Source organism: Myxine glutinosa, chromosome 10 (assembly GCF_964187855.1).
Source record: "Myxine glutinosa chromosome 10, kmMyxGlut1.1, whole genome shotgun sequence".
NCBI classification, from domain to species: Eukaryota; Metazoa; Chordata; class Myxini; order Myxiniformes; family Myxinidae; genus Myxine; species Myxine glutinosa.
In genome coordinates, this window is record NC_136270.1 from 53,002,671 (window position 1) to 53,021,753 (window position 19,083).

Genomic DNA, 19,083 nt, shown 5'->3' on the forward strand with positions numbered 1-19,083 from the left:
GGAGTAAGAGTAAGAGAAAGACAGGAGTAAGAGTAAGACAAAGATAGGAGTAAGAGTAAGAGTAAGACAGGAGTACGAGTAAGACGAAGAGAGGAGTACGAGTAAGAGTAAGACAGGAGTACGAGTAAGAGGAAGACAGGAGTGAGAGTAAGAGTAAGACAGGAGTACGAGTAAGAGTAAGACAGGAGTACGAGTAAGAGGAAGAGAGGAGTAAGAGGAAGAGAGGAGTAAGAGTAAGAGTAAGAGTAAGACAGGAGTACGAGTAAGAGGAAGACAGGAGTAAGAGTAAGAGTAAGACAGGAGTACGAGTAAGAGTAAGACAGGAGTACGAGTAAGAGGAAGACAGGAGTAAGAGTAAGAGTAAGACAGGAGTACGAGTAAGGGTAAGACAGGAGTATGAGTAAGAGGAAGACAGGAGTAAGAGTAAGAGTAAGACAGGAGTGAGAGTAAGAGTAAGAAAGGAGTACGAGTAAGAGTAAGACAGGAGTAAGAGTAAGACAGGAGTAAGAGTAAGAGGAAGAGAGGAGTACGAGTAAGAGGAAGAGAGGAGTACATGTAAGAGGAAGACAGGAGTGAGAGTAAGAGTAAGACAGGAGTACGAGTAAGAGGAAGAGAGGAGTATGAGTAAGAGTAAGACAGGAGTGAGAGTAAGAGTAAGACAGGAGTACGAGTAAGAGGAAGAAAGGAGTAAGAGTAAGAGAGGAGTACGAGTAAGAGGTAGACAGGAGTAAGAGTAAGAGAGGAGTACGAGTAAGAGGAAGACAGGAGTACGAGTAAGAGGAAGACAGGAGTATGAGTAAGAGGAAGACAGGAGTACGAGTAAGAGTAAGACAGGAGTACGAGTAAGAGGAAGACAGGAGTACGAGTAAGAGTAAGACAGGAGTGAGAGTAAGATTAAGACAGGAGTACGAGTAAGAGGAAGAGAGGAGTACGAGTAAGAGTAAGACAGGAGTGAGAGTAAGAGTAAGACAGGAGTACGAGTAAGAGGAAGACAGGAGTAAGAGTAAGAGAGGAGTACGAGTAAGAGTAAGACAGGAGTAAGAGTAAGAGAGGAGTACGAGTAAGAGTAAGACAGGAGTACCAGAAAGAGTAAGACAGGAGTACGAGTAAGAGGAAGACAGGAGTAAGAGTAAGAGGAAGACAGGAGTGAGAGTAAGAGTAAGAGTAAGACAGGAGAAAGAGGAAGAGTAAGACAGGAGTACGAGTAAGAGTAAGACAGGAGTACGAGTAAGAGTAAGAGTAAGACAGGAGTACGAGTAAGAGTAAGACAGGAGTACGAGTAAGAGTAAGAGTAAGACAGGAGTACGAGTGAGAGTAAGACAGGAGTAAGAGTAAGAGTAAGACAGGAGTACGAGTAAGAGTAAGAGAGGAGTACGAGTAAGAGGAAGACAGGAGTAAGAGTAAGAGAGGAGTACGAGTAAGAGGAAGACAGGAGTACGAGTAAGAGGAAGACAGGAGTACGAGTAAGAGGAAGACAGGAGTACGAGTAAGAGTAAGACAGGAGTACGAGTAAGAGGAAGACAGGAGTACGAGTAAGAGGAAGACAGGAGTACGAGTAAGAGTAAGACAGGAGTACGAGTAAGAGGTAGACAGGAGTAAGAGTAAGAGTAAGACAGGAGTACGAGTAAGAGTAAGACAGGAGTGAGAGTAAGAGTAAGACAGGAGTACGAGTAAGAGGAAGACAGGAGTGAGAGTAAGAGTAAGACAGGAGTACGAGTAAGAGGAAGACAGGAGTAAGAGTAAGACAGGAGTACGAGTAAGAGGAAGACAGGAGTAAGAGTAAGAGAGGAGTACGAGTAAGAGGAAGACAGGAGTACGAGTAAGAGGAAGACAGGAGTAAGAGTAAGAGTAAGACAGGAGTGAGAGTAAGAGTAAGACAGGAGTACGGGTAAGAGTAAGACAGGAGTAAGAGTAAGACAGGAGTACGAGTAAGAGTAAGACAGGAGTACGAGTAAGAGTAAGAGTAAGACAGGAGAAAGAGTAAGAGTAAGACAGGAGTACGAGTAAGAGTAAGACAGGAGTACGAGTAAGAGTAAGAGTAAGACAGGAGAAAGAGTAAGAGTAAGACAGGAGTACGAGTAAGAGTAAGACAGGAGTACGAGTAAGAGTAAGAGTAAGACAGGAGAAAGAGTAAGAGTAAGACAGGAGAAAGAGTAAGAGTAAGACAGGAGTAAGAGTAAGAGTAAGACAGGAGAAAGAGTAAGAGAAAGACAGGAGTGAGAGTAAGAGTAAGACAGGAGAAAGAGTAAGAGAAAGACAGGAGTGAGAGTAAGAGTAAGACAGGAGTAAGAGTAAGAGTAAGACAGGAGAAAGAGTAAGAGAAAGACAAGAGTAAGAGTAAGAGAAAGACAGGAGTGAGAGTAAGAGTAAGACTGGAGAAAGAGTAAGAGTAAGACAGGAGTAAGAGTAAGAGTAAGACAGGAGAAAGAGTAAGAGTAAGACAGGAGTACGAGTAAGAGTAAGACAGGAGTAAGAGTAAGAGTAAGACAGGAGAAAGAGTAAGAGAAAGACAGGAGTGAGAGTAAGAGTAAGACAGGAGAAAGAGTAAGAGAAAGACAGGAGTAAGAGTAAGACAGGAGAAAGAGTAAGAGAAAGACAGGAGTAAGAGTAAGAGTAAGACAGGAGAAAGAGTAAGAGTAAGACAGGAGAAAGAGTAAGAGAAAGACAGGAGTAAGAGTAAGAGTAAGACAGGAGAAAGAGTAAGAGAAAGACAGGAGTGAGAGTAAGAGTAAGACAGGAGAAAGAGTAAGAGAAAGACAGGAGTAAGAGTAAGAGTAAGAGTAAGACAGGAGAAAGAGTAAGAGAAAGACAGGAGTAAGAGTAAGAGTAAGACAGGAGAAAGAGTAAGAGAAAGACAGGAGTAAGAGTAAGAGAAAGACAGGAGTAAGAGTAAGAGTAAGACAGGAGTAAGAGTAAGAGAAAGACAGGAGTAAGAGTAAGAGTAAGACAGGAGAAAGAGTAAGAGAAAGACAGGAGGAAGAGTAAGAGAAAGACAGGAGAAAGAGTAAGAGAAAGACAGGAGAAAGAGTAAGAGAAAGACAGGAGTAAGAGTAAGAGTAAGACAGGAGTAAGAGTAAGAGAAAGACAGGAGTAAGAGTAAGAGTAAGACAGGAGTAAGAGTAAGAGAAAGACAGGAGTAAGAGTAAGAGAAAGACAGGAGTAAGAGTAAGAGAAAGACAGGAGAAAGAGTAAGAGAAAGACAGGAGGAAGAGTAAGAGAAAGACAGGAGAAAGAGTAAGAGTAAGACCGGAGAAAGAGTAAGAGAAAGACAGGAGTGAGAGTAAGAGTAAGAGTAAGACAGGAGAAAGAGTAAGAGTAAGACAGGAGAAAGAGTAAGAGTAAGACAGGAGAAAGAGTAAGAGAAAGACAGGAGAAAGAGTAAGAGAAAGACAGGAGTGAGAGTAAGTGTAAGACAGGAGTAAGAGTAAGAGTAAGACAGGAGTAAGAGTAAGAGAAAGACAGGAGTAAGAGTAAGAGTAAGACAGGAGAAAGAGTAAGAGAAAGACAGGACAGAGAGTAAGAGAAAGACAGGAGTGAGAGTAAGAGTAAGACAGGAGAAAGAGTAAGAGTAAGACAGGAGTAAGAGTAAGAGAAAGACAGGAGTAAGAGTAAGAGCAAGACAGGAGAAAGAGTAAGAGAAAGACAGGAGAGAGAGTAAGAGAAAGACAGGAGTGAGAGTAAGAGTAAGACAGGAGAAAGAGTAAGAGGAAGACAGGAGAAAGAGTAAGAGGAAGACAGGAGAAAGAGTAAGAGGAAGACAGGAGAAAGAGTAAGAGAAAGACAGGAGTAAGAGTAAGAGAAAGACAGGAGTAAGAGTAAGAGTAAGACAGGAGTAAGAGTAAGAGAAAGACAGGAGTAAGAGTAAGAGTAAGACAGGAGAAAGAGTAAGAGAAAGACAGGAGAGAGAGTAAGAGAAAGACAGGAGTGAGAGTAAGAGTAAGACAGGAGAAAGAGTAAGAGGAAGACAGGAGAAAGAGTAAGAGGAAGACAGGAGAAAGAGTATGAGGAAGACAGGAGTGAGAGTAAGAGTAAGACAGGAGAAAGAGTAAGAGTAAGACAGGAGAAAGAGTAAGAGGAAGACAGGAGAAAGAGTAAGAGGAAGACAGGAGAAAGAGTAAGAGGAAGACAGGAGAAAGAGTAAGAGGAAGACAGGAGAAAGAGTAAGAGGAAGACAGGAGAAAGAGTAAGAGGAAGACAGGAGAAAGAGTAAGAGGAAGACAGGAGAAAGAGTAAGAGAAAGACAGGAGTGAGAGTAAGAGTAAGACAGGAGAAAAAGTAAGAGGAAGACAGGAGAAAGAGTATGAGGAAGACAGGAGTGAGAGTAAGAGTAAGACAGGAGAAAGAGTAAGAGGAAGACAGGAGAAAGAGTAAGAGGAAGACAGGAGAAAGAGTAAGAGGAAGACAGGAGAAAGAGTAAGAGGAAGACAGGAGAAAGAGTAAGAGAAAGACAGGAGTGAGAGTAAGAGTAAGACAGGAGAAAGAGTAAGAGGAAGACAGGAGAAAGAGTATGAGGAAGACAGGAGTAAGACAAATATAGAGCTGGTAAAATACAATAAAGCAAGGTTACCAACTTGCAGACGGTGAGCATGAAGCAGACCCTGAGATTGAGCTTCTTGACATGAAATTGCTTGAACAAACTTTGGTCATCACGGAATTCACAGGCGATGAAGGTTGTGGTCAAATTTCATCGAAACAGCGTGTGTAGTTTAAAGGAAAAAGCAAATTCCCATTTTGGGGGATCAAATCTGGACCCACTTTGACCCTCGGTAGACTCCCTTTATTTATTTATTTATTTTTTTTACTGCTGTGAACAAACTTGAGTTGCAACATAACGAATATCATTTTAGTCAAGTTTGGTCACAATCCCTTCAGCAACTTTGGAGAAGAAGTTGAACGTGTTTACGGACTGACGAGCAGACTGATGGACTGACTGACTGATGGACTGACTGACTGATGGACTGACTGACTGATGGACTGACTGACTGATGGACTGACTGACGGATGGACTGACTGACTGACTGATGGACCGACTGACTGACTGATGGACGGATTCACTGAATGATGGACTGACTGAATGACGAACAGACTGACTGAATGACAGACTGACTGACTGAATGGCAGACTGAATGACGGACTGACTGACTGAATGACGGACTGACTGAATGAATGATGAACAGACTGACTGAATGACAGACTGACTGACGGACTGACTGACTGAATGACAGACTGACTGACTGAATGACAGACTGACTGAATGACAGACTGACTGACTGAATGACAGACTGACTGACTGAATGACAGACTGACAATGACAGACTGACTGAATGACAGACTGACTGACTGAATGACGAACAGACTGACTGAATGACAGATTGAGTGACTGAATGATGAACAGACTGACTGAATGACAGACTGACTGACTGAATGACAGACTGACTGACTGACTGAATGACAGACTGACTGACTGAATAAATGACGGACTGACTGACTGAATGATGGACTGACGGACTGAATGACAGACTGACTGACTGAATAAATGATGGACTGACTGACTGAATGACGGACTGAATGATGGACTGACGGACTGAATGCTGGACTGACGGACGACGCACCATCCCATAAGCTCCCTAGAAGTACATTCCAGGTGAGCTAAAAATATTATCTTGTGTTAGAGTAAAGTGCAGCACACAGACTGCATTCATGTACAGGTTAGCGAATACAGGTTCATTCAAGACCTCCCATGCTGGTGAGGATCTCGATCAGGTGCAACTCACCCTTCCAAAGAAGTGGACGATTTCACTCGAGCTCTAACCAGCGCTTTGCTGCAATAGTAGATCTGTAGGGTGGAGGGAAGGGGGTTCATAAGCCACGTCAATTCCAAATAACATCATCATTCATTGGACAATCAGACACACCCATGGTAACTGGTGTTCAAATCCTTACCTCCGTTTTATAATACTCGGCTGATTTTTGCTGCAACAGAGGGAAGCACATGGTGAGATCACATTTCGATTCGAGCACATCAATGATCTACCTTATAGTTTGCTGCGGAATCATATTGTTGGAGCTTTATTTGTGTCCGAGAAGTCTCAAGCACGAAGCAATTCAACGATATTCGAGGCAACCTTTCAATTTCTCAGGTGAACCACCTTGTCTCAATGGTCACAACCCCATGAGCAGTTTACCATGTTGAGTGAATTATCATTCTCAGTCCACAACCACTTCCTGGATGCACAAAGCTCCCAAAGCGAACCTCCGATAAAAACAAATAAAAACTCATAAAATACAAATATTATTCGATTAACTTATTTATTACAGAAAGAATATTATAAACAACTTGTTTTTGTGATTTATATAAATATATTGTAGCGGCTACCGCTGGGTTTTCACAATCGCCTTGCACCTATCAAGGACGCGGAGCGATCACCATGCCGGGCTCGTCCAGGACGCCCGGGCAGGCCCGCGCTCAACTTGCCAGGCCTCGGTCGGGACGCCCGGGCATGCCCCCTCTCGCCTTTCCTGGGCAAACGCTCCGGGATAATATGTATATATATTGCTGCCCGATAAACGGGCTTTTCAGAGTGCCTGAGTGTTTGGTTTGAATAAAGCAACTCGAATGAATTCCAGCTTTTTGTCGCGTCCATTCTTCCGATCGACGTGGGAGCCCCAGCTCCTTCATTGGTGACCTACCGACATGGACACGGCAGTCGCCCTTAAACTGCCTACCTTCTGGGAGGCTCACGCGGCGGTTTGGTTCACACAGGCGGATTCCCTGTTCGCCCTGCGAGGCATCACGGCCGACGACACCCGCTTCCACCATGTGGTAGCAGCGCTCGGTTCGGCCACCGCGGCCCGCGCCCTGAGCCTCCTCGAGAGCCCGCCAGCCGCTGACAAATACAGCGCGATTAAGAAGCTTCTCCTCGACGCTTTCGCCCTCCCATCGGCGGAACGCGCACGGCGCCTGCTCGACCTGCCTGAGCTCGGCGACACGCGCCCTTCCGAGCGAATGGACTACATGCTTTCACTGCTCGGCGAGCACTCTCCGGCATTCCTGTTCCGGGAGCTGTTCCTCCGTCAGCTGCCTAACCCGGTACGCCTCGCCCTGGCAAGCACGACGATCACAGATCCCCGAGCCCTTGCCAGAGAAGCCGACAAGATCTCCGCCGCAGGCCAGCGCATCGCAGCGGCGACATGGGACCCACCGCCGTCCGACGCAACACCCATGGCGCCCGAGCACCCGGCACGGTCGACGACCGAACTGCCGACGCAATTGGCGGCGGCTACACCGAGCCGACCACCTCCAGCACGACGACTGGGGCCTCCACCTGACCAAGCGTGGTGTTACTATCATGCCAGGTTCGGACAGAAGGCCCGGACATGCCGACCCCCGTGCACCTTCGGCAGGCCGGGAAACGGCCGGGCCGGCGTTCATTACCAGCCATGAGCGCCGGCCACACGGGCAACTTACTGTTCATCATGGATAAAGCGTCCGGACGGCGCTTCCTGTGCGACACCGGCGCCCAACTGAGCGTCATACCCACCTCTGACCAGGACAGGCAGGCCGCGGGTTGCGGCCCCTCCTTGGTTGCGGCCAACGGATCGACCATCCGCACCTTCGGCCCGCGCAACGTCACCCTCTGCTTCGGCGGCCAACGCTTTGCTTGGACGTTTGTAACCGCAAACGTGCCCATGGCTCTGCTAGGCGCCGACTTCCTCTGCGCACACGGACTGCTGGTGGACGTCCAACGGCGTCGTTTAATCAACGCCGAAACCTTCAGCTCCCTGATATGCACATTGAGCAGCTCCGCGCCGACCGAGCTGGCATGCGCCGTCCCGGCGGCGAACGAGTTTGCTCGCCTGCTCACGCAGTTCCCGGCCCTCACGCGGCCGACGTTTTCGGCCGTCGCAGTACGGCATGGGATCGAGCACCACATACCAACCACGGGCCCGTCGGTCTACGCCAGGGCCTGCCGCCTCGACCCAGCCAAGCTCGCCGTGGCTAAGGCCGAATTCGACGCGTTGGAGCACCTCGGCATCGTGCGGCGCTCCGATAGCGCGTGGGCCTCGCCACTGCACATCGTGCCAAAGCCGGGGGGTGGATGGCGCCCGTGTGGCGACTACCGCCGTCTCAATGACGCTACCACCCCCGACAGGTACCCGATCCCGCATATCCAAGACTTCTCCGCCCGTCTGGCGGGACGGGTCATTTTTTCGAAAATTGATCTCATACGGGGATATCACCAGGTACCTGTCAGGGCGGCCGACGTCCCTAAAACGGCAGTCATCACGCCGTTCGGCTTATTCGAATTCTTGCGGATGCCGTTTGGTCTCAAGAACGCGGCTCAGGCGTTCCAGCGCTTGATGGACGGCGTGCTGCGTGACCTGCCGTTCCTTTTCATTTACCTGGACGACATCCTCGTCGCCAGCACGTCCCGGGCCGAGCACCTCCTCCACCTCCGAACACTGTTCGGGCGCCTCAGCGAGCACGGCCTCATCGTCAACCCGGCCAAATGCCACTTCGGCACGACGGCCGTTGATTTTTTGGGCCACCACATCACCAAGAACGGGGCCGTGCCGCTGCCAACCAAGGTCGAGGCCATCACCACGTTCCCGCGTCCCCGCACCATAAAGGCCCTGCAGGAATTCCTGGGAATGGTGAATTTTTATCACCGCTTCGTGGCCCGCGCTGCTCAACTCATGCGGCCCCTCTACGAAGCCCTCCGGGGCAAGCCGGCCAAGCACGACATCGCCTGGTCTGCAGCAATGGATGCGGCCTTCCAAAGCTCAAAGCGGGCCCTCGCCGACGCAACACTGCTCGCTCACCCGGTGCTCAACGCTCCCATCGCCCTCACCACGGATGCCTCCGACTACGCGGTGGGCGCCGTACATGAGCAATGGGTGAACGGGGTTTGGCAGCCACTCGCTTTTTTCAGCCGGCAGCTCCGGCCGAACGAGCTCAAATACAGCACGTTTGACCGGGAGCTCCTCGGTCTTCACCTGGCCGTCCGCCATTTCCGCCACCTCCTGGAGGGCCGACCTTTCACGGCGTTCGTCGACCACAAGCCGTTGGTTTACGCCATGGCCAAGGTCACGGAGCCATGGTCGGCCCGCCAACAGCGCCACCTCCCCGCGTGTCGGAGTTTACCACGGACATCCGGCACGTCGCCGGCAAAAACAACGCCGTGGCCGACTGTCTTTCCCGGGCCAGCGCGAACGCGGTCCACCTCGGCGTGGACTTTGCGCTTATGGCGGCGGACCAAACCACCGACACCACGGTGCAAGCCCTCCGGGCGGCGGACACGGGCCTCCGCCTGGCCGACATCCCCTTCGCGGACACTGTCCTGCTCTGCGACGTCTTCCAAGGCCAGCCTCACCCCATCGTGCCCGTCACCTGGCAACGCCGCATCTTCGCCTCCCTCCACGGCCTTTCCCACCCGGGCCGGAAAGCTTCCCAGAAGCTGGTGTCGGCGCGATTCGTCTGGCACGGCCTTCGTCGGGACGTCCGCGATTGGACCAGCACCTGCACGGCCTGCCAACGGGCCAAGGTCCACCGACACACCCAGGCCCCGCTGGCACCTTTCACCGTGCCCGAACGACGTTTCGACCACGTCAACGTGGATCTGGTGGGCCCCCTCCCCCCGTCACGGGGGTTCACACACCTGCTCACCATGGTGGACAGGACCACCAGGTGGCCGGAGGCCGTTCCCCTCGTCTCCACCACCACCGCCGATGTGGCGCAGGCTTTCATCGCCACCTGGGTCGCCCGCTTCGGCGCACCGGCGGACATCTCGTCAGACCGCGGACCACAGTTCACCTCCGAGCTGTGGGGCGCGGTCGCCCGCAACCTGGGGGTCAAGCTCCACCGTACTACGGCCTACCACCCCCAAGCAAACGGGTTGTGCGAGCGATTCCACCGCTCCATGAAGGCCGCGCTCATGGCCGGCCTTCAAGATGGCGGTTGGGCTGACCGGCTGCCGTGGGTCCTTTTGGGCCTCCGCACGGCCCCCAAGGAGGACCTCCAGGCATCCACCGCCGAACATGTCTATGGCCAGGCGCTACGCGTCCCGGGCGAATTCGTGCCCGACGCTACCAGTCCCTGGTCCGCAGCTCACCAGCGCTCGGACCTCCAGGAGGCCGCCCGACAGTTTGCCCCCGTGCCAACATCCCACCACGGTGACCCCCAGTCCTACGTCCCCCCAGCACTTCGCACAGCGAAGTATGTTTTTGTGCGTCACGACGCACATCGGGGGCCACTCCGGCCGCCGTACGACGGGCCCTTCCGGGTGCTGCGACGGGACGACAAGTCGTTCGTCATCGACATCGGCGGCAGGTCGGACCGGATTGCGGTGGACCGCCTCAAGCCGGCGCACGTGGACGTCGACCACCCACCACGGGTGGCCCTTCCGCCACGGCGAGGCCGCCCCCCGTCCACGGTGCCCCCCACTCGACCGCCCACCACCACACCGGACCCCCTCCCACGACCCGCCAGGGGTCGCTTCGGCCGGGTCATCAGGACCCCCCTCAAATTGACCCTGCCGGTGCAAGTCGATTCTGGGGGGACGTGTGTAGCAGCTACCGCTGGGTTTTCACAATCGCCTTGCACCTATCAAGGACGCGGAGCGATCACCATGCCGGGCTCGTCCAGGACGCCCGGGCAGGCTCGCCCTCAACTTGCCAGGCCGCAGCCAGGACGCTGGGCCACGCCCCCTCTCGCCTTTCCTGGGTAAACGCTCCGGGATAATATGTATATATATTGCTGCCCGATAAACGGGCTTTTCAGAGTGCCTGAGTGTTTGGTTTGAATAAAGCAACTCGGATGAATTCCAGCTTTTTGTCGCGTCCATTCTTCCGATCGACGTGGGAGCCCCAGCTCCTTCAATATTTTTTTTTTAGAGGAAAGAGGGTTGGGTTGAGAGGAGGGCTACCTGGTAGCCTTTTAAAAGGCACACAATCATGAAACCTTTTGACGAGATCCGTTTTAGGGTTTCAGAGGCTTCCCGATAGGGATGGTGTTAGTTATGGGTGATGAGCTGTGCTCGGTTTCCGCCAGACGTAGTGCTTTCCATTCAGGCCGAAGAGTTAAATTTTCATCTCATCAGGCCACAGAATCTTCTTCCTCGTGCGCAGAGTCTTCCATGTGCTTTTTTGAAAACTCCAGGTGTGCTATAATGTGCCTTTTTCTCAGGATTGGCTTTTGTCTGGCCACTCTCCCATAAAGCCTACATTTGTGAAGTGCTGCAGAGACTGTGGTCCTTCCGGCAGGTTCTCCCATCTCAGCCAAGGAACTCGGTAGTTCTGTCAGAGTGGCCATTGGGTTCTTCCTCACAAACCTGACCAAGGTCCTTCTTGTCCGGTTGCTCAGTTTGGTCGGACGGCCTGCTCTAGGAAGAGTCTGGGTAGTTCCATATTCCTTTCATTTCCTAATGATGGAGTTCATTGTGCTCTTGGGAACTTTAAACACTCTCAAAATTGTTTTACATCCTTCCCCAGAGATCTATGCCTCCTCACAATTATATTTCAGATTTCTACGGGCAGTTCCTTGGACTTCATGGAAGAGTTTTTGCTCTGACTCGCAATGTCAACTGTGGTTCCTTGGACTTCATGGTAGAGTTTTTGCTCTGACTCGCAATGTCAACTGTGGTTCCTTGGACTTCATGGTAGAGTTTTTGCTCTGACTCACAATGTCAACTGTGGTTCCTTGGACTTCATGGTACAGTTTTTGCTCTGACTCGCAATGTCAACTGTGGTTCCTTGGACTTCATGGTAGAGTTTTTGCTCTGATTCGCAATGTCAACTGTGGTTCCTTGGACTTCATGGTAGACTTTTTGCTCTGACTCGCAATGTCAACTGTGGTTCCTTGGACTTCATGGTAGAGTTTCTGCTCTGACTTGCAATGTCAACTGTGGTTCCTTGGACTTCATGGTAGAGTTTCTGCTCTGACTCGCAATGTCAACTGTGGTTCCTTGGACTTCATGGTAGAGTTTTTGCTCTGACTCGCAATGTCAACTGTGGTTCCTTGGACTTCATGGTAGAGTTTTTGCTCTGATTCGCAATGTCAACTGTGGTTCCTTGGACTTCATGGTAGAGTTTTTGCTCTGACTCGCAATGTCAACTGTGGTTCCTTGGACTTCATGGTAGAGTTTTTGCTCTGACTCGCAATGTCAACTGTGGTTCCTTGGACTTGATGGTAGAGTTTTTGCTCTGACTCGCAATGTCAACTGTGGTTCCTTGGACTTCATGGTAGGGTTTTTGCTCTGACTCGCAATTTCAACTGTGGTTCCTTGGACTTCATGGTAGAGTTTCTGCTCTGACTTGCAATGTCAACTGTGGTTCCTTGGACTTCATGGTGGAGTTTCTGCTCTGACTTTCAATGTCAACTGTGGTTCCTTGGACTTCCTGGTAGAGTTTCTGCTCTGACTCGCAATGTCAACTGTGGTTCCTTGGACTTCAAGGTAGAGTTTTTGCTCTGACTTGCAATGTCAACTGTGGTTCTTTGGACTTCCTGGTAGAGTTTCTGCTCTGAATTGCAATGTCAACTGTGGTTCCTTGGACTTCCTGGTAGAGTTTCTGCTCTGACTCGCAATGTCAACTGTGGTTCCTTGGACTTCCTGGTAGAGTTTCTGCTCTGACTCGCAATGTCAACTGTGGTTCCTTGGACTTCATGGTAGAGTTTCTGCTCTGACTTGCAATGTCAACTGTGGTTCCTTGGACTTCCTGGTCGAGTTTCTGCTCTGACTTGCAATGTCAACTGTGGTTCCTTGGACTTCATGGTAGAGTTTCTGCTCTGACTTTCAATGTCAACTGTGGTTCCTTGGACTTCCTGGTAGAGTTTCTGCTCTGACTCGCAATGTCAACTGTGGTTCCTTGGACTTCAAGTTTGAGTTTTTGCTCTGACTTGCAATGTCAACTGTGGTTCTTTGGACTTCCTGGTAGAGTTTCTGCTCTGACTCGCAATGTCAACTGTGGTTCCTTGGACCTCCTGGTAGAGTTTCTGCTCTGAATCGCAATGTCAACTGTGGTTCCTTGGACTTCAAGGTAGAGTTTTTGCTCTGACTTGCAATGTCAACTGTGGTTCTTTGGACTTCCTGGTAGAGTTTCTGCTCTGAATTGCAATGTCAACTGTGGTTCCTTGGACTTCATGGTAGAGTTTCTGCTCTGACTTGCAATGTCAACTGTGGTTCCTTGGACTTCATGGTAGAGTTTCTGCTCTGACTTTCAATGTCAACTGTGGTTCCTTGGACTTCCTGGTAGAGTTTCTGCTCTGACTCGCAATGTCAACTGTGGTTCCTTGGACTTCAAGGTAGAGTTTTTGCTCTGACTTGCAATGTCAACTGTGGTTCTTTGGACTTCCTGGTAGAGTTTCTGCTCTGAATTGCAATGTCAACTGTGGTTCCTTGGACTTCCTGGTAGAGTTTCTGCTCTGACTCGCAATGTCAACTGTGGTTCCTTGGACTTCCTGGTAGAGTTTCTGCTCTGACTCGCAATGTCAACTGTGGTTCCTTGGACTTCATGGTAGAGTTTCTGCTCTGACTTGCAATGTCATCTGTGGTTCCTTGGACTTCCTGGTCGAGTTTCTGCTCTGACTTGCAATGTCAACTGTGGTTCCTTGGACTTCATGGTAGAGTTTCTGCTCTGACTTTCAATGTCAACTGTGGTTCCTTGGACTTCCTGGTAGAGTTTCTGCTCTGACTCGCAATGTCAACTTTTGTTCCTTGGACTTCAAGGTTGAGTTTTTGCTCTGACTTGCAATGTCAACTGTGGTTCTTTGGACTTCCTGGTAGAGTTTCTGCTCTGACTCGCAATGTCAACTGTGGTTCCTTGGACCTCCTGGTAGAGTTTCTGCTCTGAATCGCAATGTCAACTGTGGTTCCTTGGACTTCAAGGTAGAGTTTTTGCTCTTTTTTTTTTTTTTTTTTTTTTTTATACAAGATCGAGGCTCGTGAAAGAGCGAACATTAATCACACAGAAAGACAAACCGACACATAAATCATATAACATCGGGAGCGGTAGACAAGATGGGGAGAGAGGGGGAAGGACACAAACACAACATTTGAGAGCAGGGACCGAGAGACATGGAGACATCGAGAGATCTGAGAGAGGGCGAGGGCTTTGGGGGGGGGGGGGGGCATGGGAAGGGGGCGGTGGGAGAGGTATAAAACATATGGACACTGCCAGGACTTCCAGGAAAGAAGTTGGAATTTCAAACAAGGTGGATCTGGGGTGAATTAGCGGGGGTAGAAAAGATCAAGGTTTTGGATGGGCAGACATAAGAGATGGTGGTGAACAGCTGTTTTAAAGACCTGGAGGGAGGAGTGGGATTGAAGGGAGTGAGGGAGTTTGTTCCAGAGGCGGGAGAAAAGAGGAATGAAAGAGTGAAGGTGAGCAGAGAGCCGAGATTTCGGCAGTTTAACCATCAGAGGGTTGCTGGCAGATCTTGTGCGACCTGTAGGAATATTTGGGGGACAGAGCACAGAGAGAGCTGGGGGTGCAAGGCCGGAGAGGAGTCGGTAGAAGACAGAAAGACCACCTACCTGCCTGCGGTGAGTGAGTGAAAGGCCCTCAGAGATAGCTTCATCGCGGGAGATTCCAATAATTCTGAAAGCTTTGGTTTCAACAGCGTGAAGCCGAGCTAGGTGTGAGGCAGGAGCACCGGCCCAGAGAGGAGAACAGTATTCCATTGAGCTGCAGATGAAAGCCTTGTATGTGGTGAGGAGCTCAGGTGTGCCGAGGAAGGACTTCGCACGACGGAGGATGCCCAGTCGGCGACTGGCTTTGGAGGCCAGCTTGGAAATGTGGTTTTCCCAAGAAAGATCATGGCAGATAGTGAGACCCAAAATCTTGAGCGACAGAACTTCTTGGAGAGGATTGTTGAGAAAGTAGATGGGAGGGTTGTCCAGTCGATCTTTTCGGAGAGACATAGTAAGAGTGTGAGATTTTCAGGATTGAAAGACATGTTCCACTTGTTTGACCAGTCTGTGATTTTGTCCAGGTCTTCAGAGAGTGAGGAGGCAGCAGACTGCCGATCTGAGGGAAGAGGAATGGAGCGGCAGAGAGTGGAGTCATCAGCAAAGAGATAGAGAGGATTTTCGAGAGAGTCAGAGAGATCATTGATGAAGACCAGAAAAAGCACGGGGCCCAGAACACTGCCTTGGGGAACTCCAGCCTGAACAGGAAGAGGAGATGAGAGAAACCCATTCAGGGCCACACGTTGACGACGACTAGAGAGGAAGTCCGCCAGCCATGCGTGGAGATTTCCATGGATACCAAAGGAGGAGAGTTTGGTGAGCAGAGCGGGGTGCCAGACCGTGTCGAAGGCACGTGATATGTCGAGGGAGACAGCTCTAATTTCCTGTTTGGCATTGAGGACCTCCATCCATTGTTGAGACAGCAGAAGCAGCATGTCCAGAGTAGAGTGACCTGGTCTGAAACCAAATTGATGATCAGAGATCAAGCCATTGGAGAAGAGGAAAGATTTCATATCCGAAGCAATGATGGATTCCATGACTTTGCTGATAATTGGGAGAAGGCTGATTGGTCTGTAGTTGCTAGGATCTGTTTTTGCACCTTTTTTGTGCAAAGCGGTGATGTTGGCTGATTTCCAAGCAGATGGCAGTTGACCTTGAGCAAAAGAGAGGGTGAAGAGAACAGAGAGAGGGTGAGATAGAGCAGCAGAGCAGGATTTTAGGACCCGTGGGCTGATGCCGTCGGGTCCAGTTGCAGAATCAGAGTCGAGGGTTGACAGAAACTTTTCCACCTTGTCAGGAGGAAAGGACACGGAGTCCAGGAGCAGCAGGGTACGACTGGGTATGGTGGGTACAGAGAGGGATGGGTTTGGGACACAAGATTTAGAGGCAAACACAGAGTTGAGGCATTCAGCTTTTTCACGTGCGGAGTCAGCTGTGTAGCCGTTTGAGGTAAGGGAGGGGATGGAGGGGGAACAAACACCAGAAACGGATTTGACCAGACGCCACCAGAATTTGGAAGAGGGAGACAGATAAGAGAGTTCGGTCTTGAGAACGGAGAGATATTGTTTCCTGGCTCTCCTGAGGGTGGACACACACTTGTTTCGGGCTTTGTGAAAGGAAATGAGATTTCCTTCCGTTGGATTTGCTTTCCAGGAGACAAAGGCAAGTTGTTTCTGGGCAACAGCCTCACCACAAGATTCCGTGTACCATGGACGGGAGGAAGGGTATGACAACTGAAGACGAGATGGGATAAATCTGTGCATGAGAGAGAGCAATTTACTTTGGAAGAATTCCCAGGATGAGTTGATGTCAGAGGTGGTAGAGATGGGAGACCAGTCCAGATGATTGATGGCTGCTTGAAGACCGTGCCAGTTGGCCTGAGTGAAATGCCAGACACGTCGACGCTGAGCAGGCTCCCTGAGGATGGTCAGAGAGATGTCCACTTTAACAAGGACATGATCAGATGATCCGATCGGAGCAGAAGAAGAGCAGCAGACATTTTCAGGGAAGTTAGTCATAACCAAGTCCAGAAGAGAAGATGTTCCATTGACTGAGATCCGGGTCGGGAAATTGACAGATTGTGTCAGTCCCAGTGAGTCGCAGAAGTCCTTTGCTGAGGAGCCATGGCTGGTGAGAGAGGTACCCACACCCAGCCAACTGGCATGATGACAGTTGAAATCACCACATATGAGGAAGAGAGAGTTGGGATGAGTAGATAGAAGTTGGTCGCACACTTGGCCAACTTGGGTTGGCCAGGTGGCTCTGACTTGCAATGTCAACTGTGGTTCCTTGGACTTCCTGGTCGAGTTTCTGCTCTGACTCGCAATGTCAACTGTGGTTCCTTGGACTTCATGGTAGAGTTTCTGCTCTGACTTGCAATGTCAACTGTGGTTCCTTGGACTTCATGGTAGAGTTTCTGCTCTGACTTTCAATGTCAACTGTGGTTCCTTGGACTTCCTGGTAGAGTTTCTGCTCTGACTCGCAATGGCAACTGTGGTTCCTTGGACTTCAAGGTAGAGTTTTTGCTCTGACTTGCAATGTCAACTGTGGTTCCTTGGACTTCAAGGTAGAGTTTTTGCTCTGACTTGCAATGTCAACTGTGGTTCTTTGGACTTCCTGGTAGAGTTTCTGCTCTGAATTGCAATGTCAACTGTGGTTCCTTGGACTTCCTGGTAGAGTTTCTGCTCTGACTCGCAATGTCAACTGTGGTTCCTTGGACTTCCTGGTAGAGTTTCTGCTCTGACTCGCAATGTCAACTGTGGTTCCTTGGACTTCATGGGAGAGTTTCTGCTCTGACTTACAATGTCAACTGTGGTTCCTTGGACTTCCTGGTCGAGTTTCTGCTCTGACTCGCAATGTCAACTGTGGTTCCTTGGACTTCATGGTAGAGTTTCTGCTCTGACTTGCAATGTCAACTGTGGGACCTTATATGGAAAGGTGTGTTTCTTTCTAAATCATGTCTAAGCAATTGAATTGACCACAGGTGAACTCCAATCAAGTTGTCGAGACATCTCAAGGATGATCAAAGGAAATTTGATGCACCCGAGCTCAATTTGGAGCGTCATAGTAAAGGGGTTGAATACTTATCGACTAAAGACATTTCAGCTTTTCATTTTTAATTATTTTGTAAAAACAAATTTTGTAAAAGATTCCACTTTGACATTATGGGGTATTATGTGTCGATCAGTGACAAAAATTCTCAATTTAATCCATTTTAAATTGAGGTTTTAACACAACAAAATGTGAAAAGGGTCGAGGGGTGTGAATACTTTCTGAAGGCAATTTATGTTCATTCAAAAGGTCGTGTTCTTTACGAAGATCACTTTGAGCCGTCAGTGTTCATATTTGATCAACATGCGATGGCTATCTGGGAAACAAGCCTCGGAAATTGCTGAAACACAATGCAGTACCGACATTTACCGGGCAAGTTACCTGATGATTTGAAGCCATGCTCAATCCAGGCCCATGTGAGTCAAGCTCAGAGCTACTGCTCAAGTAGTTATCTATATTACTAGAATGCTAGCAGAGCCTACCTGGTACTTCGCTGATGAATCAATTAGTCGTCCTTTTTACCAAAAATTGCTGTATTGGTTCACGGTGTCTGTATTGAGTCCGTAGATCACGATAAACCCGACCAGCATTTGTGAATATTTCATCAGTTTGTTGAAGTGCCCTCAGGTCTATTATTGGTCTGCTCATTGTGGCTTGGTTTGTCATGTGCCCCAAGGGCACTTTGCATTTTTATAACATAGATCGATCTCACAGAAGCGAACATTGCTTCGCTCACAGGTTTAATCAAAAGACAGAAACATTGGCATTTTCCAACCCACCTTCTCATCATTCATTCACCCCAACCCCTCTACGACTCATCCTCATCGCCCTTCCACCACACCCTCAACCCATCCCCCCTTCCACCACACCTCAACCCATCCCCCTTCCACCACCCCTCAACCCATCCCCCCTTCCACCACCCCTCAACCTATCCCCCTTCCACCACCCCTCAACCCATCCCCCTTCCACCACCCCTCAACCCATCCCCCTTCCACCCATGCCCTCTTCCACCACCCCTCAACCCATCCCCCTTCCACCACCCCTCAACCCATCCCCTCTTCCACCACCCCTCAACCCATCCACCACCCCTCAACCCATCCCCCTTCCACCACTCCTCAACCCATACCCTCTTCCACCACCCCTCAACCCATCCACCAACCCTCAACCCATACCCTCTTCCACCACCCCTCAACCCATCCACCAACCCTCAACCCATCCCCCTTCCACCACCCCTCGACCCATCCTCCTCCCACCACCCCTCAACCCATCCCCTCTTCCACCACCCCTCAACCCATCCCCTCTTCCACCACCCCTCAACCCATCCCCCTTCCACCACCCCTCAACCCATCCCCCCTTCCACCACCCCTCAACCCATCCCCCTTCCACCACCCCTCAACCCATCCCCTCTTCCACCACCCATCAACCCATCCCCCCTTAACCCATCCCCCCTTCAACCCATCCCCCTTCCACCACCCCTCAGCCCATCCCCCTTCCACCACCCCTTAACCCATCCCCCCTTCCACCACCCCTCAACCCATCCCCCCTTCCACCACTCCTCAACCCATCC

The 19,083-nt window shown here is 50.2% G+C and overlaps 1 protein-coding gene across 1 annotated transcript in view; it reads right to left on the reverse strand.

Moving 5' to 3' along the window:
* LOC137434541 (regulator of G-protein signaling 11-like) overlaps nucleotides 1-19,083 on the reverse strand; it is a 143,247-nt gene that overhangs the window by 100,553 nt on the left and 23,611 nt on the right. The window contains exons 9-10 of the mRNA XM_078785664.1: nucleotides 5,944-5,973; nucleotides 5,775-5,836 (exon numbers count right to left, since the gene is read on the reverse strand). Coding sequence (XP_078641790.1) covers nucleotides 5,775-5,836; nucleotides 5,944-5,973 — 92 coding nt within the window. The remainder of the gene's footprint in view (nucleotides 1-5,774; nucleotides 5,837-5,943; nucleotides 5,974-19,083) is intronic.